At 42.0% G+C, this 23,138-nt stretch overlaps 1 protein-coding gene across 2 annotated transcripts in view; it reads right to left on the minus strand.

Annotated features, from left to right (window-relative positions):
• The window catches only part of ZNRF2 (zinc and ring finger 2), a 101,344-nt gene extending 81,006 nt beyond the window's left edge, over window positions 1-20,338 (minus strand). For both annotated transcript variants that reach the window (XR_002340314.1, XM_003134814.5), the window contains exon 1: window positions 19,766-20,338. Coding sequence is in view for 1 of the 2 variants with exons in the window: in XM_003134814.5 (XP_003134862.2) it covers window positions 19,766-20,231 (466 nt within the window). In the remaining variant the exon portion in view is untranslated. The remainder of the gene's footprint in view (window positions 1-19,765) is intronic.

Raw genomic sequence — 23,138 nt, forward strand, 5'->3', positions numbered from 1 at the left:
GTATAAATAATAAGAGAACAATTCAAGTTTCCTCTATACTCAAGCCAGCTAAAACACAAAAGAATATCCAAGTCCTGTGCTTTCACTCATAACAGTGTACTGCCACATTTCCATATATATACATAGTACAAGAAATATTTTTCTCTAGTCCTTGCTACACTATAAACCTATCCTGGGAGTTCCCGTTGTGGCTCAGTGGGTTACAAACCTGACTAACATCCATGAGGACCCAGGTTCAATCCCTGGCCTCGCTCAGTGGGTTAAGGATCCGGCGTTGCTATGGCTGTGGCACAGGCTGGCAGCTGCAGTTCCAATTCGACCCCTAGCCTGGGCACTCCCCTATGCCACAGGTACAGCCCTAAAAAGCAAATAAATAAACAGAACTATTTTCTTTAAAAAGTGCCTTAAGACATTAAATATGTAGATACATAGCAAAAGCAAGAATGGCAATGGAGTGACAGACAATTTGGTCCCCAACAGACCTCAATGTTCTGTGGCCTAAGTCTGTTGGATTTCCGAAATTTCCAAAGCTCTTAACACTGGGCAGAAGGCTGCTTTCACAACAGCAAGGTATAATGCTGACAAAACCAGGTCACCACCCCCTCTCAAAAAAGTGAAACCACCTCCTCCTCCGAACAAGCAACAGCGTGCCCCTTCCTACAAGTATCACTGTGACTCTGCAGTGTGCTAACCTGCCAGAGGACCCTCCTCTGGGCTGCTGTCCTACTCATCATTTGTTCTTATAGAGCCAATGTAATCACCTTTTTGGCATTCGTAATAATGAGAACTGCCTGCACTAGTGTATTCCAATCCAAGACACGGATATAGCTAGGGGGGTTGTTTGTTTGTTAAGCCTCATTAATCTTGAAATTGTCTATCCTGGAAATTGAAAACCAAGAAAAAGAAAAGATAAAGTTTTGACTCAAGTTTTACTGATCTCAAAGTGGAACATGTTTTCACCATAACCAATGACCCTTCCAAAAATATTTAATATAATATTAAAAGTGAACGCAGCTAACCATGTCCCAGTTTGCTTTCAGGAATTTTACTCAAGCCCTTTTACAAGCTTTTTAAGAATACTCTTCCCCACAGATACTAAAGGAATCCCCAGGCTGAGGTTCTGCCATCCTAATTGTCTTTCTCAACTCATGTAGTTTGAAACATGCATCACATAAAATATGAGCAGACCCTTTTCCTATTCTCATCCTTGGTAAATACGGATTCCATATTCAAGACTTGGTACAGTCTACCTCATTGTCACAAAAGCTATAAGAACTCCCTTTTCTGGAGTTCCCGTTGTGGTGCAGTGGTTAATGAATCCGACTAGGAACCGTGAGGTTGTGGGTTCGATCCCTGCCCTTGCTCAGTGGGTTAAGGATCCGGCGTTGCCATGAGCTGTCGTGGAGGTCGCAGACGCGGCTCAGATCCTGCGTTGCTGGGGCTGTGGCGTAGGCCTGCAGCTACAGCTCCAATTCGACCCCTAGCCTGGGAACCTCCATATGCCGTGGGAGCGGCCCAAGAAATGGCAGAAAAGACAAAAAACAAAAAACAAAACAAACAAAAAAAAAAACTCCCGTTTCTGGTTCTTCTTATATAATACCAGAATTTTTATTAAGCCCAGCTATTATTTTGGCTTACAAACAAGTTGTACACAAAATTTAATGTGATCTCTAATTTATACTTCCTAGATTCATATATGAAAATAAAAACCATAGGCAGAAAGAAAATTTTATGTCTAGCCACTATTTTAAAAAGATTTAGACTAAACTAAAAATGTAATAAATTCCCAACTCTTGCATCTTTGTTCAACCTCTTCCCTCCATTCCTGGGACAAGCTAAATTTCTCCCATACTTGAAAATACTGACCGTAAAAATATGCCACAGGTGCGGCCCTAAAAAGACAAAAAGACAAGAAATAAAAAAATAAAGTTCCCTGAACTTTGTCATTTTCCTGATAACTGACAATTTTCAAATAAATTAACGACCATATCCCACTTTGTTGAGAGCCACATGGGAAGTCCGACAACTACATCCCACTTTGATACAGTGAATACCATCTAAAGCATTCAGTATCATTCAAAAACTTTGCCAATTAGGTGATTTAAAGAATGGACAAAGTAAGGATAAATTTAACATTAATTTTAAAATTGTTTCTCTTTTGAGATATTTATACACTTAAGAGTTCTACTATAAATCCATCACTGGTTAAACACTTTGGGTATTCTTGGGTTTAGTATCCACACATGAGAGTACAGTGTCACTGCACAGTAACTGATTAGGGAGGGAGTGGCGCGAAAGAGAGAAAATAGGAGTGGCAAGAAAAAACTTTATGAGCTTCTCCAGTGCCTCCCGTTTCTAACTTACTTTACAATGACCCCAAACCCTCAACATGAAAAAAGTGCATGTTATATAACTCCATTTATATAAAGTTCAAAACAGGCAAAACTAATCTATGATAACAGAAACAGGTAATAATAATTACCTGTTGGAAGCAGTGTGGGAATAACTGGGAAGGAGCTAAGAGAACTTTTAAGGATAAAGAAAGTATTTCCTGGGAGTTCCTATCGTGGCTCATTGGCTAACGAATCCAACTAGGAACCATGAGTTTGCAGGTTCGATCCCTGGCCACGCTCAGTGGGTTAAGAATCCAGCACTGCTGTGAGCTGTGTAGTGTGGGTCTCAGACGAGGCTTGGATCCTGCGTTGCTGTGGCTGTGGCGTAGGCCGGTAACCACAGCTCTTTTTAGACTCCTAGCCTGGAAACCTCCATATGCTGCTGGCGTGGCCCTAGAAAAGGCAAAAAAAAAAAAAAAAAAGAGAGAGTATTTCCTGCATTGATAGTGTGTTGGTTACACAGCATACTGTCAACTGTATTTGTCAAAACTCTTCAAACTGTACACTTAGGATCTGTGCATGCCAACATATGCAAAATAATTCTAAATTTTAAAAAAGTGGGGGGAAGTAGTTGCTTCCTACTTACAAAGAGGTCAATTCCCAATGATGATAAAATTAGAGAATGCTCAGGGGAGTTCCCATCATGGTGCAGAGGAAATGAATCCAACTAGGAACCATGAGGTTGCGGGTTTGATCCCTGGCCTCGATCAGTGGGTTAAGGATCCGGCATTGCCGTGAGCTGTAGTGTAGGTCAAAGATGTGGCTTGGATCCTGCATTACTGTTGCTGTAGCTGTGGCTGTGGTGGAGGCCGGCAGCTGTAGCTCCGATTAGACCCCTAGCCTGGGAACCTCCATACACTGCTGGTGCGGCCCTAAAGGGACAACAGACAAAAAAATTATAGAATGCTCAGGGAAAAAAATTTAAAATAGTTTAAGAAAAAAGATTAAAAACATGACAACTACCCAGCTTGATGAAAGCAGGGCCCATGTTAATACTCACTACTATCAGCACCTAGTACAGAGCAGAAGCTTAATAATTTGCTTTATACAGAAAATTTTAATAGGACTACACAAAAACATGAGAGATTTACCAAAAAAGTTAATCAGACATGAAAAAAAAAATTCATAGAAAGATGGTTCTTGCTTTTTTTAAGGGCTACACCCTGCGCATGCGGAGGTTCCCAGGCTAGGAATCAAATAGGAGCTACAGCTGCCAGCCTACACCACAGCCACATGGGATCAGAGCTGCATCTGCCACCTACACCACAGCTCACAGCAACACGGGATCCCCCACCCACTGAGCAGGCCAGGGATCAAACCCGCATCCACATGGACACGAGTCAGATTCATTTCAGCTGTGCCACAACAGGAACAACAATCAATGGTTTTAAAATTAATTTAGAGAGACAGACCCCTTTGAGAAAATAATGGAATCTATGGATTATTCCTCAGAAAAACGAACATAAACCACAAAATTTTGTGCCTAACTTCAAAAGCTTTATGGGCCACCTGAAGTATATCCATGAAATCCTCTGGGATTACCGACTATAAGCAAAGAATCTCTTCAACTAGACTTGATTTCAATATTTAACATGAGTAAAAAATGATTCAACAGACTAGACAAGATGATCACTGCATTTTTTCTTTTGTTTGCAGGTTTTTAAAATTCTACCAACTCATTTTTATTGCTTCATAGAATATGTGAAAAATACTCATTTAACTTTCTTTTAGCTACAACACCTATTTGCTAATTAACATTTACTCGAAATATTTTTTTTCAGTTCCATCTCATTTTTTTCTTCTCCTATGTTCCTCACACTATACAACTAAAAATACTGCATTTTCCTTAAGCAATAAGGATATTCAAGAGTTATCAAAATGTGATAGGAAGAAAAAAGGCCCTCCAAAAAAAGTCCACAGCCCCATCCCTGGAACCACATTAGCCTACCTGGCAAAGGAGAATTAAGGTGGCAGACGGAATTCGGTTGCTACATCAATGATCTTAAAATAGGGAGATTACTCTAGATTATCTTAGTACGCCTAACTTAATCACAAGGATCCTTAAAATGCGGAAGAGGAAGAGTGAGGCAGAAGAGTCAAAACCAGAGAGATGCAGTGTAAAAAAGACCTGGCCCAATGCTGCTCGCTTTGAAGATGGAGGAAAGGATCATGAGAAATCAAAGTGGCCTCTAGAAGCTGGAAAGGCAAGCAGTGGGTTCCCCCCAGTCTCCAGAATCAGTCTACCAACATTTGTCTCTGAGCCCCACTGACACCTACTGCGTACCTCTGACCGCTGTAACTGTAAGGTTTTAAGTCATCCCACCTGTGGTAATTTATTACATTAACCACAGGAAAATAACAAACACGGTGAACTGAAAAAAGAACTGGACTGATTCAGAGTCACTATGAGTTACACTACTTAAAAACCAAATTTCTTAACATCTCAGAGTTTCAGTTTTTTTATTTACAAAAGCAGGAAATTATGTTCTCTGACCCTTGCAAAGTATTAGTCAAAGATACATAGTATGTAAACATGCTTTTATATGAATTTATATATTTTATAATTATAAAATAGCACAGATGTGAACTAGCAGTATTATACATGATCAAAATGAACATCCATGTTGTCACATTAAGATATTATATTCAATACACATGCAATGAAGAGTTCTGGAAACAAAGAGTCATTAATGTTAGTGGGTTATTTATAATATGTAGTTCTGAAAGTTTTATGCCAAAAAATCAGCATTTAAATGTCAAAAAAAATCTTTTCAATAGTAAAATTTTAAATGGAAGAACTAAGCCTTCTACTACATCTTTCTGTATTTCATAAAGAACACACCGCATAGCAATTTATAGATGCAATACATATATCATTATACTAGAGAATTAATATTTATAGATTTACATCACTTGGAGTTAGAGACAATTCTAACTCACCTTTACTGAAACAGAAGAGGGATGGTAAACACCATCCACACGATTTTTTTAAATCAGTTATTTCTTTCGGACTCCCCATCATACTGCCACAATAAACACCTCCCCCTATTCCTACTCTTAACTATTCTTTACAGAAATGCAAATGTTTCCCAAAATGGGAAAGAGACTAAGGGCCGATAAAATATAAGTCTCTATGAAATTAGACCCAATATATCTAAGACAGCTAAAAATCACAAAAAAACTTACTATTAATAAAGGCCATTTCTTCCTCACTTATAGGAAGCAACAGCCTTTTAAGTACCATTTTAATAATTTAAATTCATAACCCTGCACCATTAGACTTGACACAGCAAATTTAATTCATAAAAAATTTAATCTTACAAGTCAATAACCTGGGAGGAAATATTTAAAACATATAAATAGCCAAAGAATAATTCGTAGGATATATAGTAAATTACAAATCAATATTAAATAAACCAAACAACAGGAAAACAGGCAAAGTCACTGAGGAGGCAATTCAAAAAAGAAATATAAATATACATGGCTAATAATCAATACATGGGAAAATGCTCATTTTCGCTAGCAGTTAGGAAATGTAAATAAAAATGTTTCATCAAGTGAAATGGAAGAAAGAGTAACATCTAATACTAGCAAACCTATAGAAAATTTAGTACTGTCATATAATGGTGCAGGATATATTACTAATGGTCTCTGAGGGGAATTTCAACATCTATTAGAAATTTTCAACCTAAAAGTTCTACTTCTAGGAATCTGATGTATAATAATTTATCGGGTCTTAGCTCCTGACCCAGAGCCTCTAAAAGTCTTAGAATTTTCCCTGTGCTGATTACCTTCATTAGTCCTAAGCCCCCTGGATGGCACCTGACTTTACGTTTAGGAGATGATTCAGAATGGGGGGTAGTCGCACAAAGACCAGCCACGGGAGAAGAAGAGACACAGAGACGGGGGCCAACTTTGGGGGAGAAGAAATACAGGTGGTCTAGGGACCTCCAAAGTGCGGCTGGCATCCGAAGTGAGGGCAGTCTTCTCAGGTCAGCGTCCTTAAGCTTGGGGGGGGTCTAACACTAATTCCAGGCAGTTGGTGTCATAACAGTACCCGACTGAGAAAAATCTGTACACATGTACCTCTTCATAAAGATGTTTCTCACGACACTGGGAAATATCAATCTCCTAAATGCCTACCAACAGAAGACTGGTTACAGAAGCTACCTGCATGTTACGGAACAGTAAGTACACAGCAGTTAAAAAGAAGAGTTACATGTACCAAAGTTCCCAGGCTAGGGATGGAATTGGAGCTACAGCTGCCGGCCTACACCACAGCCACAGCAACGTGGGATCCGAGCCGTGTCTGCAACCTACACCATAGCTCAAAGCAACGTTGGATCCTTAACCCACTGAGCGGGGCCAGGGATGGAACCCGAATCCTCATAGATACCAGTCAGGTTCATCACATGACAGGGAACTCTTACGACCGCATTCTTGACAGTAACAGCCTCCCTTACAAAATCACGTAACAAATAAAATTGGTTTTCTCTGTATTTACAAGTATGTAAATAATTTGTGAAAAAGCTGGGAAGTACACATACAAAAAAATGGTAACAGTGACATTTCGGGAGAGAGTGAGATCACAAGAGGGGGACTGAAAGTGACTTTCGTTTTATCTGAATTGTCTAAATTTCACAGAAGTGGATTTGTATTTCTTCTGCAATTAAAAGAGAACTTGCAATTAAAGATGACTGCCTGAACACATCAGCCTCTTCTCAGTCTAAACAGTCTATTAAAATCATTAAAATGTGTTTTTTAAGGAAATAAGCCTATAAAAGGATACAGTAAGTGGGGGGGGGGCAGAGCAATGCCATTAGGTTATGGAAAGAAAATAAATGTGTTAACTTTCACTGAAGAACTAGGAGGGCAGAGAAGCAACCTGATTTACACCAGGCATAAGAATTGCAGGCAGAGGAGGGCAAACAAAGAGAAAGAATTGGTGCAGGTCTGTGTAAGAAGCAGTGAGAGTCACCCAGTTGTCCTCCCTGACTGAACAACTAGGCAACTATTCCTGCCAGCCCTGGCTTAGAGGGAAGTTTCTAGATATGGGGGCAACAGGAATAGCTAATGGCAGAGGTACCTATTGATACTGAATATGAAGAGTAAATAAAAGTACCATATTGAATGTTAAGTCTCCCAACTTTCTTCCCACTCTGCTCCGACAACACTGGTATAAAAGAAGAATGTCCTTCAGGCAAGGAAAGAGAAAAGCCATTCTGAAAAGTATGACCAGCCAAGAGAAAAAGTTAGTAATTCACTATTCCTAAGAAAAGAGTCCAGAAAGATCGACCCTCACCCCCACCCCCGGAAAGAAAGCGTTCCATCAGTTTTTCGGTGTCTTAAAGAATGAGTAACCAGCCAAAGACCACCAAACACTTGAAGGAAGAACCTAATGAAAGACTGAAACCAAAGAGAGGGAGCACCTGGGAAGAAAGTGAGCGATCAAGAGAGAAAGCAAAAGCATATATGCATGATACATACGTACACAAAACACATTTTACTATTCTTAGAAAAAGATACTGTAGTCACAAAACAAGAATAGAATATATGAAAAAGTTCATTATAAAAAGAAAGCTTTTGAAAAGTAAAAAAGATTACAGAAACAAAAATTAACTAAACAGTTAAAGTTAGGAGGAAAAAAAACTCCTAAAAAGAGATTAAGAGATTTTAAAAAGAGAGGGATAAAAGCTAAAGCAAAAGATCACTCTTAAGTGTCCAACGGTGAAATAATGAGAAAAGAAAATGGAAGCAGAAACAATCCCAGCAACATTTTTTTTAAACTACCCAAAATATAAGCCAAGAGTTGGCAGATTGAAAGGGCCTGCCAAATACGCAGAGCAGCAGATGAACACACACCCCATCACAGGACACAGAATAATGAAACTCTCTAACCCTAGGGTAGAAGACCATCCTACAAGCTTGGGGTTGGGGGTAGGGGGAAGAGATGTTTCACACAAAGGGTCAAAACCAGAATGACACAGGGGTGCTCAGCAGCAACACCAGCAGCCAGAAAGCAACAGAGTAACACACCTAACATTCTGGGGACACATCATTTCCAAACCAGAATCCTCTAACAAGTCAAACCACCAATCAAGACTGGAGAGAGAAATAAAATATTTTCTTTCAGACACTGAAGTCTCAATGTCTTTTACTTTACACACATTCTTTCTCAGCAGGACATAGAAGATTGTGTTCTACTAAAAACAGTGGAGGGTATTGAGAAAGAAAAGCCATGAGACCAAGGAACCAGGAGATTTAACCTCGAAGACAAATGAAACCTTCGGAATGATAATGGCACAGACCCCATCCAATAACTAATTCAGAATGGAGTTGACCAGAAGGCCCCAGAAGAGATTTAACAAGATGAAATTCATAGAACACATTAGCTTATGAACAAAATGAGAGGAGATATATACAACTCAGAGAGGGTTTGGAGTTTACATACAAAACTACACAAAAAAAATTTTTAATTGTGCAGGAAAAGAAAAGCAGCCAACTGTAAACAGGACGCTGAATTAGGAGAAGTTAATTATACTTTACAACTAGATACCGAATAAATCATACTTAAAATACAACTGCAGGTAGTTCATTTAATTTCTGATGCTCATCTCCAAATAACACCTGAAGAAACTATTTACCCTACAAATTCTTATGAGACACAAATGAGTTGGTGCTTGTAAAATCACTGTCCTAATCCACAAATTACTACGTAGAAGAAATGGTATTGAATATGTAAAAGACACTAAAAGTAGTCTCTGATATTAAGTCTTCTTCATTTAAGTTTTTCCTTAGGGAAACTAACAACACTCCTCTGAAGAACTCTTTACGTGGCAAGGTGGCGGAGAGTGGGCCACTGGGAGTTATCAAGGAGCAGAGGTTTCAAGGTGAGCAGAGGTAACGTGGTTAAAGTGTTAGGTAGACAGGAAATCTGAGAAATTCCAAATCAAGACCGTGGAGGTCTTAGACCAGAGGGTATCACAACACCAAGCCGTTAATTCCATTTATCAAATGCCACGTCATCCGGATTGCCCGAGATGCATTAGATCATACAATACAGAAATGCTAAGTTTTTCAGATTCTTCCCTAGAGAAGTAGCATACACTTAACAGAAAGACTGACCTGCCTTAACTTCTCACCAACCAACTCCAACCACCCACAAAACATATTCAGACTGATTATGAATGTTGCGGAGCACAAATGGTTATGAAAAAATGAGCTATGCATTAAGCACAGCATAATTTTATCTCTAAGACAACTCTGTGACTGTTCCCATTTGTAGAGTCCACATTACACTTTTTTTTTTTTTTTGGTTCAAAAATTCAATTTACATAAACTTACTTTACACAAATAAAAAAAAATAACACTTCTTCCTGGAGCAGTTAAATTTTTATATATGATTTATTTATTTTTATGGCTACACCCATGGCATATGGAAGTTCCTGGGCCAGGGACTGAATCTGAGTCACAGCTGCAACAACGCCAGATCTCTCTCTACCCACTAAACCCATGCCTCTGTAGCAACCTGGGCTGCTGCAGTCGGATTCTTAACCCACTGCGCCACAGCAGAAACTCCATATACGATTTAAATAAACAATAATTTTGGTGACCCTTAGCCTTGTTTTCAAATACAAAATGTATTCGAAGAACGCTGGATATTAACAAAGTTTTTACCATGTGACTAACACAGCAAATGCATCATAAAGCTTAATGCAAATATTTAAGAGGGATTCTTGGAAATAGAAGACATAATGAAAACTGAAACTAAAATTCTGCGATTTTTTGCAAAATCTGAGAAGTTGAGAAGAGTAAAGGGCATGGTCTTCCTGAAGAGGGCTGAGAATGGGGAGGGATATGAGTCCTGAACGTCTTCATTTTTGATAGAGGTTCAAATGTTCGTTAAAAATACGAAGATGTAACACAACTTACATAGATTGTGTTAAGCCTTACAATACCACAAAACATGAATTATTTTTTCTTGATTTTAGAGATGAGAAAACTAAGGTACAGAGAGGTTAAATAACTTGCCCAAGGTCACATAGTATGGACAGACTCGACGCAGACAGCCTGACTTGAGGACCCAAACTCTTCCCCGTGGTAACAGCTACAGCCTGGACACACCAGGAGGGCATGCCATCTCCTGCACATCAGCGACTGATTTACGGAGATGCACGTGGCTGGAGGCAAATACTGCCTTCAGGCCACTCAGAGGACATGTGGCTGGAATGGTGGGCCTGCAGGCCATCGGCTTATAGAAGGCCTATAATCAATATAAGAGAATAAAACTAGGTAATAAGCAAAAAGAAGCCAGGGCGTGGGTGGGCACACACACCAACAGAATTGCTAAATTTCAGCTCCAGGGACCCTAGGTTCCTGAACTAGTTCTTGCAGTTCTATGAACTATTTTAGGAAGAGTTCCTTTCTAATAATTTCAGACAATATATTGTTTTTCCACTTAATGCTATTTTGAGTTGTGTATCTCTCGTGCACAGCCGAAAAGATCTTTAGATTCTCTGACCACAATGCAAAACTGGTGGTTAACACTAGAAATAACAAAAAGAGTACCAAGAACAAGAAATTTACCTCCTAAAATTGTTACAGCTACACTTTAAAGTGACACCCAGGTTAAAGAAAAAAAAAATCTAAATATAATCAACAAAAACATTCCTCAATAGCGTTAACTTAAAATGAAAAAAGTGGAGTTCTGTGGTGGCCTAGTGGTTAAGGATCCTATGTGTATCTATACATAGTCCTTTGTTCTTTTTCTCAGCTTACATGAATATAAGAAGGATAAATTAATAAACTGTCACAGACTAATCACAGTAACTAATCACAATTCATACAAAATTAAGGTATACAAGATGGTCAGAATGTATTACACTGAAATGATGAAATGTCCTTATTCTTTTTTTGATAGACTAAATTTATTTTTAAAAAAAAGAGAGTACACTGAATAGAGCAATGATCCTGACAGATATTATTCAAAATGTACCTACCAACATGACCTTGTACTAAAAACCTCACTTGGGAAGCCCCTATGTGGTTCGGCAGGTTAAGAACCTGATTAGCATCGTGAGGACAAGGGTTCGATCCATGGCCTTGCTCAGTGGGTTAAGGATCCAGCATTGCTGCAATCTGCAGTGTGGGTCACAGATGTGGCTTGGATCTGGCGTTGCTGTGGCCCATGGCACAGGCCTACAGCTGCAGCTCTGATTCAACCCCTGGCCTGGGAACTTCCATATGCTGTGGCGCAGCCATAAAAAGGAAAAAAAAAAAAAAAAAAAAAACCCTCGCTTGGGAGTTCTCTTGTGGAATGGTGGGTTAAGGATCTGGGGTTGTCACTGTGGTGGCTCGGTTTGCTGCTGTGGCGTGAATTCAGTCCTTGGCCCAGGAACGTCCATATGCTGTGGTGTGGCCAAAAAACAAAAAAAGCTTTGGTTTTCATGGGGAGGAAAAAAAAGATTTAGATAGTCCTAAAAAATCATACCTTGCTTTGAAGAAGCTGCCCTTTCTGAAGGGCAATTTGGTGATAAAGATCAAATGCCTTGAACACATGTATACTTTTGGTTCTAACGATTCTTGTCTCTGATAAATTTCTAAGAAGTAACACCAGAGAAATATAAAAATTTGCATGCCACAGAAGTTCCTCTGTAGCACAGTGGGTTTAAGGATTGGGCTTAGCTGCAGATGTGGCGGAGGTCACGACTGTGGCGCCAGCTGGATCCCTGGCCTGGGAGCTTCCACATGCCTCGGGAGGGGCCAAAAAAAAAAAAAAAAAAAAAATGCATGCAGGATTTTGACAGCAATAGTATGTCTAACAGCACCGAAGTGCAAACAAACGACAGTTGACCCTTGAACAACACAAGTTTCAACTGTGGGAGTTAAATTGTACATGGATTTTTTTCAGGGCTGGATACAGGGGAAGCGCTGTTCTGGAGGGCCGGCGACAACCTCGGCTGGACGGCCCAGGGGATCTGCACCCCTCACCCCGAGGCTGTGCGAGGGGCAACTTCTGCATAGACATCGATAAACCTTTCGCTCCTGCACACCTAACCCCAGATATCCAGAATCCGGCACCTCTCACCAACTCCAGCGCCACCACCCCGTCCAAGCCACCGTTAACTTCTGCCAAGGGTTCCGCCTCCTTGCTTGACTCGTGCTCCCCGGGGTCTCTTCCCACACGGCGGCCAGAGCAATGCTTTAAAAGCCCAAGTCAAAATGTATCCATTTTCTCCTCAAAAAACTCGCTAATGCCTCCCCATCTTTCTCTAGAACACGATTCTTAAAAACCAGGTCAATGACTATAAGGCATGTCACGATTCTGCCCTACCCCCTCCTCTCAAATCTTCTACAGCCTTTCGCACTCCAGCGACACTGGTTTCCCCTCTGTTCCCACAACCCACCAGGTACATTCTTTACAATCACACCTGAGGGCCTTTCTAGTTACTGGTCCTCTGCCTGGGTTTGCTTTTCCCCGAGAGAGACCCTTCAGGACTTGCTCCCTCAGTCTCGGCTTGAATGTCCCCTTATCAGTGAGTGAGGTCACCCCTCAGGCCTCCACCCTACAATCTCTAGCTTTCACTCCATTTTTCTCCATCACTTCCAATACCCTCTGACACACTACATACTTTGTTTGCTCACTGTCTCCCCCAGGTAGAACATAAGGCCCATGAAAGCAGGGAGGCAGGTCTCATTTCTTCACTTCTGTATCCTTAGGACAGTGCGAAGCAAGGTAGGTCCTCATTAGCTTCTTACGGAATGAATTCTGGAATACTGGGCAGTCATCGAAAACCATGTTATAAAAAAAATTAACATGACAGAAGAAAGTGACGAAGTAGAGCGTGTTATCAAAGAATATGTAACTGACAGATCAAAGAAGAAATCACAAAGGGAAATTGGAAAATATTTTTAGCTGAATGTTAACTAAATACTTCAAAATTTGTGGCTTTCACCTAAAGCATTTTTGGAGGGAAATCTGTAGCTTTAAAACCTTATATTAGACCATCAGGATTTAAAATTAAAGGACTATTATATATAAAATGACTGCTCCAGATTTTCTAAATCATATATATGGAAAAATAGACATCAACATTTTATTCTGGTTACTTTTGGTAGTAAGATTACAAGTGGATTACAAGTGATTTGCAATTTCTTAAATGTACTTTTCTGTATTTTCCGCATTTTTGTTTTCTCTAATGAACACATTATTTTTACAATTAAAAAAAAACATTTAAAACAACTTATTTTTCCTATGTTTCAATTTTAATTGCTGGCTTCCTACTCTGCCTCTCTCTCCAAATTCTTGCTCCCCAGGATTCCAGGCTTGCTCCTCCTCAATTTAAATCCATCCCTCAGTAATCTTACCACTTTTCGGCTTTACTATAACATGAAAATTGACAATTTCTCAATTTTTTTGTAATGGCCCAAATGAGAAACTTGTATTTCCAACTGCTTAACAGATGCTTCTAGATGGAAATCCTATAGCCACTCAAAATTGAACAAGCCTAAAGAACTCATCACCGTGTCCTGAAACATGTTCTTCTTTATGTTTAATCCTGGTTAATGACATCGCCACACATCCTCGTTCTCAGATCCTATCAGTTCTGCCTTAGAAATCTCAATCAAATCCAAGTTTTCCTCCTCCTCACTTATGCCATAATTTCAATGTAGGCATCCATCTTCCAGCAATTACATTCTAAGAGTCCTAGCTTATCTTCCCGCTCTCACTCTCCCCTCCTTGAACACGCAATTTCATCATCATCAGGGCTGTTGTATGCTTCTTCAAAGGCTGCCCCCACAGTCTGATCATGATACCGCCCTGCTTTAAAATGTGGTTAGGGAGGAGTTCTGTGGCGCAGTGGGTTAAGGACCCGGTCTCACTGCAGCAGCTGGGGTCACTGCTGAGGCTCGGGTTCGATCCCTGGCTGGAGAATCTCAACATGTCCCAGGCTCGCCCCCCCAACAACAACAATTAACAAACAAACAAACAAACTTAAATCACTGTAAAATTCTTCAACAAGTGGTTGAAGTCTATATTTCTAGTTGTGTGTTCCCAAAATTCCTCCCTGCACCCTACAAGTCAGGCATACTTATCTTTTCAGTATGCCCTATCAAAGGCAAGACTTTTGCGGATTCTTTAGTCTGTAGTGTCCTCCCTACATAAAACTTCTAAATCCTTCAAAACACAGTTCAAATGTTATCTTCCTCTGTGAGGTATTACTTGACTGCTCTAGCACTGATGCCTCAACAAAGCATTTACTGCACTTGTTTCAGTATATGATCATCTGAGATTCAACTGAGAGCTAAGAACAGGAAGAAGCCCCTCGTTGGTACCTCTGACAACTATAACGCCAAGCCCCTAGAAGGGAATCAATTCATGGTTATTAAAGCAACTCTTATCACATACACTATTACAACTTCTTCAAAGTAAATAAATAATGAGTTCAAAAATACAATTAGAAGAGTTGCATGTTTAGCTGGTCAATCTAAGGCTATAATCGGTGCAGCCACACGTGATCCCTCCCTCCTGATATTTACACTTTTCTGTCATTCTCTCCTCGAGTATGAGCAGGACCTGTGACTTGTTTATAACCAATGGAATGCGGCAAAGGCCATGGGCTGTGTGTTATTACGTGTACTTATTTACATAAGATGTAGCACCAGCCCATCTTGCTAGTCTCTCATTGCTGGCTTTGAGGAAGGCCGCTGCCCAGAGTTTAACAACAATGAGGAAATGATTTCTACCCACAGCCGGAGGGAGGGAGGGAGGGAGCTTGGAAGCAGACCCTTCCCCGGACCAGTCTCTAGATAACAATCGGTCCTGCCAAGGACCCAAGCTAAACGGCACCCAGACTTCTGACCCGTAGAAGCTGTAAGATCATAAAGACGTGCTGTTGTAAGCAGCAAATAAGCAGTACAGAAAACTAATACAATCAGAAACTAAGGTATTTCTGAACGCTTTGTTCACACAAAGGGTATGTTTTCCCCAATCTCTAAATAAACACTTAAGTAATAATACCAGTCAAGTACATCCATGCAAAATCAAAACATTTAGGAAGTACTTTGCTACCTAAAGTTTTCTAATCCACTTGTTTTCTAATCCATTTGCTAACACACCCAACTGTACCTATACCCAGTGTATCTAAGCGTATTAAGGCAATTCTTATAAACAAAAGATAAATAATAAAGATGAAAAAACAGGTATCTAATTAGTGGTTATCAGCAAAAACAAAAAATAAATAGGAATCTATTTACTGATTTCCAGGCAAAGCAATCAAGCTGGAGAAGGGGGAACATACAGGAGGCACTATCTATTAGTGCTGGCTTTGCAGCCAGCAAAGCATCAAAAGTACTTACTTAGGTGAGGCAGCTCTCATTGCCCATGTAACACAAACCACGCCTTTCTTTAGTTCCACCTGGCAGCAGTCAAGAGACCTTTCAAAACATCCCCAAAGCAGAAACTTCGTAACAGAATCCACACTTTAGCATAACACAGCATACAACATGAGGGAGTGTTTAAGGGTATGTGAGATTACAAGTGAGAAACATTAACCGCTAGACTTCTTGGGGGTTTTTTTTTGGGGGGGGGTAAGGAGGATGGGGGGGCTGGTGGTTAGAAGAGCCATTTTTCTTAAGAAGTAGTCATTTCTCTCTATCACCCCATAAAAGTCTTCAATTGAATATAAGAACATTTAGGAATAAAAAGTAGATTAATCACAATATACTCAATGCAAACACTTTGGCACCAGATGCTAGAAGTGATGACTGAGCACAATTCAATAGTTAGTTAATGCAGATAATCTAACACCTTAAAACCCACATCTGTCTTGAAGACTTGAAATAAGTCTGCCCAGATATACAAATTTTATGTAACATATTCAATTTTAAGAGATAACTACACTCCTTCAATAAAAGGAAGAACGTTTCCCAAGTAATAGGAGGCCCCAGAATCACAAGCAGGCTACTGAAATACTCATGAACAAAACACACTCAAACTCAAGCCAATCAATTAGGAGGAGGCCAAAAGCAGCCCAGTACCATCAAGAAATTGTCTACGTTAATTCATTTTACCTTTTCACTTCCAGACTCATAGATGCACCATAAGAGAAGCCCACATGATTTCTCTAGAAATGATCTTCGCTGAGTGGGATAATTTTATAGTTCAATTTACCTCTACTATCCTTGTTGGATCATTAAACACTATTTTAGCACCCCGTAATAATTGATTTTATGAACATTAGCAACTTGATAGTGGAAAAAATGTACATGTACAATAAAGCTAAAAAATTTTTTCTGTAAGGCACCAAATCTAAAATATTAGACTATTATTCCCTTAAAGACCATTTTAAAACAAAGGTGATAAATAAGAAAAGGTTTCTGTTCACTGTAATAGTATTAAACTCAGCAGAATGAAAATAATAACCAAAAAAAACCCTATTTGACCTAAAAACTCCTTTATGTATTATAATCATATTCTGATATACAACTCAGTTTGAAGAAATTCTAGGAAATTCCTGTAAACTGAAATATCTGAATTAAGCACTTCTCTTCTGGTTCTCTAGAGAATAAAAATGACTATAGCCAAAATGCATGTCCCAAAGAGAGCAAAGCATAAAACCAACACAGAAAACCTCATTTAATTTGTTAACTCATTATGATGGAACTAGTAACAATTCAACTTGCCAGACTTCTAAACTAAAAAATAAAAAAGTGGTAGTGTTTATAAATTTTGTAAATTACATGACAGCCCACAAGAGAATGATAATTTTGAATGTTATTAGCACCATATTATCCTATTAGCCGATAATACGAACATCAATTAAAATAAGTTTTATAAAATTACAGAAAGAACTTTCCACTAAGTCAGAAACATTCCTTTTCTCAATTTTCAGATGGACTTAACTTTACATATGTCCAACATTTGTACAATTTTTAATTGAATAAACACACTAACACTATGGTATATACCAAAAACTTATGTCAACAGGAAGTATAATAAGGCCTAATTTGTAAAATAATACGATTCATCATCTGCTTCCCTAAATCTCAGGATGATGACAAACATGCTTCTATGTAAGTTTCCCTGATGAGCCCATCCACTGAATTACAGGTAAAAATCTCATTAAAGCAAATGCCGCTAGAATGATGCTTTTTTACCCAAGTGTATTCCATCTCCTTGTTTTAACTAGGATTTAAGGTACTGGCATTTTGATCTGTTCCCATCATATAATAAGAACAGCTAATTTCTCTGATCCTCTTCCAAACTTTCTCAACTGGAGTTCCTCATGTGAACCACTAAACACAGATGATTTGAATGACTATTTTCTCAAATTTCCCAAGAATAATACATAACTAGAGACATTCAACATGCACAGAAGAAAAGAGCTAATTAATTGCATACAATAGAGGCCTTAAGACATGACAGCGCCATTCTCCACAGAGGCCCGGTTAAGAAAGGCTGCCAAAAGTGCTGGGTGTCACTATTCTTCCACTAGGCCCCAGTCATCCTAACCCCAAAAGTTTTAGAAGGATGAAGTGTACACACCTAGGAATTTAGACAGATAAATACTTTACCCCTCCAACTTTCAGCAACTACGTCTTCTTCCTTTACTATCTCACCAGGAATTAAGAGCAGGGGGCAACTAGTTGTTTTAGGAAAATAAACCCACACAGATATACCTTTTGTTAAAAGAAATTATCAGCCCTTTTACAAAGTGAATTAAGACAGTCCATCAGTACACTGAAGAAATGAGAGCTACTAATTTGAAAAAACCTTTTCTTATTCTTCAGCAAGCTTTTAAACATACATAACTGCTAAATACAAATTTTAATCTAAAAAAAGATAGTTAAAAAAAAAAACTTGCTTAGCCTTTATTCTTGCACTAATCTTCCATCCTCAAGAAACCACCTTCTGTTATTCTTCGATGTGGTGACTCCAGTACCTTCAATTGTGTTAATTATGATCCAATCACAGTACAGACAGCACTGGTTCTTTTTCTCAATGAAGGCTTTTTTTTTTTTTTTTTACAGGCCAAACTTCGGAAACGTCAGTATTTTTAGTTACATAGTAAAAGTCACTTTATAACAAGCAACTAAAGTAAGGTAATTAAAGAGTTGTATATTTTGAACATGTAAAGCAGTACTAAAAAGATGGAAAAACTAAATGTCATTCCCATGTTTAATTTATGCTAACGTGAATGTTGATAACACAGAACATTATTGAACATTCCACTCCACCAACTACCTACTCACATTTCTCACATTTATAAACAAGAGTAAAAGAGGCACAAAAATGGTGAAGACGGTATTTTCACGATTCATCTGGGCTCAACTGTGAATGTAAGTAGTATTATTATGATGCATAATGCAATCAATGATACGGAAATGTTTTTCATCTATAGTTCTCATTCCTAACCAGATTTGACTTCTTTTCATGAAACAGGAAGGGAGAGTGTCTTTAATTCATTTAGCATTACCCATACTGACAAAAAGGAGATCACCATAAAACACCACTGAAGAGGTGGAATTCACTTTCCTCAGATCAGGTGCACCCTTCTTCCTGTTTGCTACTGAAATTTCCACTTTGCACAAGTGTCTTTCCCTGAACTTCACTGAACATCGCTTTTCAAAAGCAACTAGGCTTTTACTGCATCTTGTAGGCAGAGTTGTGATAATGACTAGTTTCTCTCCTTAAGAAACTGTTCTCAATTTCTTTTCAGCAGGACGCACACGAACCATTACCCAAGGTAACACTTTACCGGGGTTAAAAATATACTTTTCATTAACACATTCAGCCAATTAAAGTGTACGCAGTAGGTGGGACTATTTACACAGACATAAGAATTATAGTTGTATATTAACAGTCACTCCAAAGGCAGTAACTCCCTTCTTTTTCAAATACTCTTCTGTTCATTTGAGACCCCTTTGGCTTTCGGCCTTTAAAAACTGCTCGCCACTCGAGTCCCCAGTTAGAACTACATTTAGCAACGGGTCTTCTCCTGACTTCCTGCTACTAAAAACCACAAGCACCAGGGCTGTTGCGTCGGTTTGTTTTTAAAACAGCACTCGCTCCCTTCACCTCCGGGGGTAAACAAGGGCTTACTGTACCGGGGAGCCGCGTTGAGGTGAAGGTGCACGCGGTGTTTAAAAACCAAACGCCAGGGTCGCGCGGTAGCGGTGCTGCAGGGGCGAAGGGGCGATCTCCCGCCCCCCACCCCCGCTCCCAGGAGGGGTGACCAGACCCGGCCGGGCCGCGAGGCGATCCGCCTGCGCTCAGGCTGGAGGAGGGAAGGAGAAGGGTAAAAATAAGCGCAGCCGCGGCCCACGTGCCGCCTGCGGGAGCCGGGAGCCAAGGAGGGAAGGGGCCGTACCTCCAAACATGTGCGGCGAGAGGTGAGCTGGTAAAGAGCCGATCACCAGGCGCGGCCCGCCGGGGCCCCCGCCCGCCGGCCGGTCCCTGCCGCCGCCGCTGCCGCCGCCGCCGCCGTCCTCCGGGCTGCTGTGAACCGAGTCCTGCGAGCCGTACGGGCCGCTGCTGCTATTGGGGATGCTGAAGGTGGACTGCGCCGCGCGGGCCCCCGACGCCACGGTTCCCACCGCCCCGCCGAGGGAGCGGCTGCGCGGGGCCGCCGAGGCCGCCGCGGCGCCGCCGGAGGCGCTAGGCTGGTGCGCGCCGGGCACCTGAGCCGGCAATCTCCCGGCGGCCGCGGCCCGCGCCCCGCTGCCTGCGGTCCCGTTGGCCCCTCCGCTGCTGCTGCTGCTGGAAGGTAAATCCGAGCCCGAGTACGCACGGGTGCGGCCGTTAGCAGCGGCCGGGCCGCTCTGCTTGGCTCCCATGTCCGCCCTGCCCCGGGCCGGGCCCGCGCGCGGCGCCCGGAGCGCCGGGAGGGCGGGAGCGAGCGCGGGAGCGAAAGGGGAGGGCCGAGGCGCCGGGGCCGGCGCAGAGAGAAGTCCGCACGTCCAGGGCCGCCGCCCCGCGCCCCGAGGGGCGGTCGCGCCCGGCGCGCTCTCCTCGGGGGCGGCGAGCAAGACTGGCTGCTTGACGGGGGGCGCGGGAGACGAGAAGAGGCGGAGATGAAGCAGGTCTCGGCTCCCGCGGGCGCCGCTCCCGGGCTGCTGGCGGGAGCGGCGGCTCAGGTGGCTGCGCGGCTGCAGCTGGTTTCGGTTCTGGGGCGCCGAGACGAGCCGCTGCCGCTCTCTGCTGCCTCCGCGCTCTGCGCCCGGGGCCTCGGCACCGCCTCCTCCCGGGCGGCCGCCGCTATCGCCGCCATCCTCCTGTTCCCACGGCGGCTCGCGGCTGAGTGGGAGGCGCCCGCCCAGACTCCGCTGGGGCCACCTTCCCTCCTCCCCCAGCCACCCAGCTGTTACTAACCGAGAAGGAGGAAAAACGGGTGGCGCGTGAGGACAGGACGCAGAAGGGGAGGGGGGCGGCGCGCGCCTCCCGGCAACCGTCACCGCGCTCCCCCTAGAAGGAGGGGCGGGAGGGGAGGGTCTGGGCCTCGAAGGTTGCGGTGCCCAGGAGGGTAGAGGAGGCGGTTCTCCGGCCCTCGCACCGGAAGGCGAAGGCGCAGCACGGCTCCACGGTGCGCCGGGACCCGTGTATTTGGGTCGTACGCGGTGACCCCGCCCCCGCCCCCTGGTGCCGCCTGTCGGATTGGCTCCCGCCAGCCGGACCCCGCCCCCGCCGGCCGCGGCCTTCCCGCTCGGGCCCCATCTCGCCTAGGTGCCTTGGTGTGGTAGGTGCTGCCACAGCGGATTCGGTGATAGACAGGTTTCTGGCCCCGCCCTCCCGCACAGGGCGCGCCCCCTCCTTCACCGAAGGGCCTGCTCTGATTGGCGGCAAGGTGCCAGCTGGAGGGCGGTGCCTCCTCCCGCACGTGGACCTCGGACGCTGGACCGGACTTTGTGTCTACTTCACCTTTGTCCAACTGGGACTGGGAATCCTCTGTCTTGAAAAGCCGTTCAGTTTGGGTGGGTGTTAGGCTCTTCCTTGGTGTTGCTCTGAGTGTGCCTTTTAAATAGAAGTTCACCAATGCTTGTGGTAAAAGACTGAAAACAGCGAAAACAAAACAAAGAACCGTGGAGGCAGAAGCCAACTTGATCTGAATAAGATCTGTCCCGTTAAACACTCCCAGTGTGGAGAAGGCACGGAGTTGGAAGAATTAAGGATAATCCAGCCTGATCTTCACTGGTAGGGCAAAAACAGTGGCGCAGAGAAAGCTGCACGCGATTCAGGATACCTCAGATCTGGGTATAGGAACAAAACTCCATTACATGTAATAAATTATTTTACCTTTTTGAACCTTAGTTCCCTTACGTGAGATGTTTGTATCAAATCCCTAGGGCATCTGCAGCGTTAAAATCCTAATGTTTCTCTAAAGTGGCAGTAAAATTCTCCCTCTGTTCCTCAATGTGATGTGGTATTGGGGTGGCAAAGCATGGTCTGTAGACAGCCAGTGGACAGCCTGCTCTGACCCACCCACTTTTAAAATGTCTGAGGTGTCCTCTATGTGAAAATAATAGCAACTGGTATTTTTTCACAAACTGCAGAAATAAATACTTTGTCTTTTTTCTGTATTTATAATGAGTCATTTATGTAATGATTTTTATCATTCTTCGAAGTATGAGAATCAAGTTTCTACACAAGTGAAGAATATATAGGTATCTATGTATTGTGTGTGTTATGCAAAGCTACTCAATTCAAATCTAAAATTCTTCCATCTTGTGTATGATCTGAAGTGTGCATTGAACGGCCAGTGTGGCTACCAGAATAACAAGCTTAATTTTTTTTTTTTGGTGGTGCCCATGGCATGCACAAGTTCCTGGGCCAGGGATCGAACCTACACCACAGGGGAACCCACAAGTTCTAAGATAAGACGGTATTTGGTGATTTGATCTGATTTAACTTTTATTGAATAGGCCTTTAGTATAAAACTCTGGCTCAGCAGGAATTTGTTATCAATACGGTAAGAACTTACTGTTAATACAGAAAAGTAACAAACTTATGACTTTTAAAAAGGAGTAAAAGGCTTTTGCAAGTTTCTGAGGAGCTAACAACCGATAAAGACTTTCACATTCACCAATATACATTTTATCATGTATAAAATTTTATATATCATTATACATTATGCATTTTGAAAGGTTTATGGTTATCTCTATAATATGGAGCAAAGCCATTAAATGGGAAGATTTAACTCTCTGACTCTGACTTGTATCCAGATTTAATTATATTTTGCTTTACATCCAAACGTATTTTTAAATCGCTTCTTTTTTTAAGGCTGCACCTGTGGCATAGGGAAGTTGTCAGGCTAGGGATCAAACAGCCACAGCAATACCGGATCTGAGCTGCATCTGCGACTGCAGCTTGTGGCAACGCTGGATCCTTAACCTGCTGAGCAAGGCCAGGGATAGAACCCACATCCTCATGGACCCAATGTCAGGTTCTTAACCCACTGAGCGACAGTGAGAATTCTTTAAATCATTTTTATCCAGACATTAATTACATTTTAAAAGCATTCAACTTTTATTCCCACTCAGGAAAAAAAAAATTCCCTTATAGTGTCAGGTTTACAATATTCACACCTGTGGAAAGCAACATAATGCCTTTTCTATCAAAGGAAATCTTGGTTACTCCATTTTGTTCCAGTTTGGGCTGAAACGCCTTTCTACCCACCGCCCCCCCTTCCCTCTTCTCCCAGGAACAATTTGTTTCAAATTAGCCAACCGGGAAGGATGCGCGCCCTG

Source organism: Sus scrofa, chromosome 18 (assembly GCF_000003025.6).
Source record: "Sus scrofa isolate TJ Tabasco breed Duroc chromosome 18, Sscrofa11.1, whole genome shotgun sequence".
Classification (NCBI taxonomy): Eukaryota; Metazoa; Chordata; class Mammalia; order Artiodactyla; family Suidae; genus Sus; species Sus scrofa.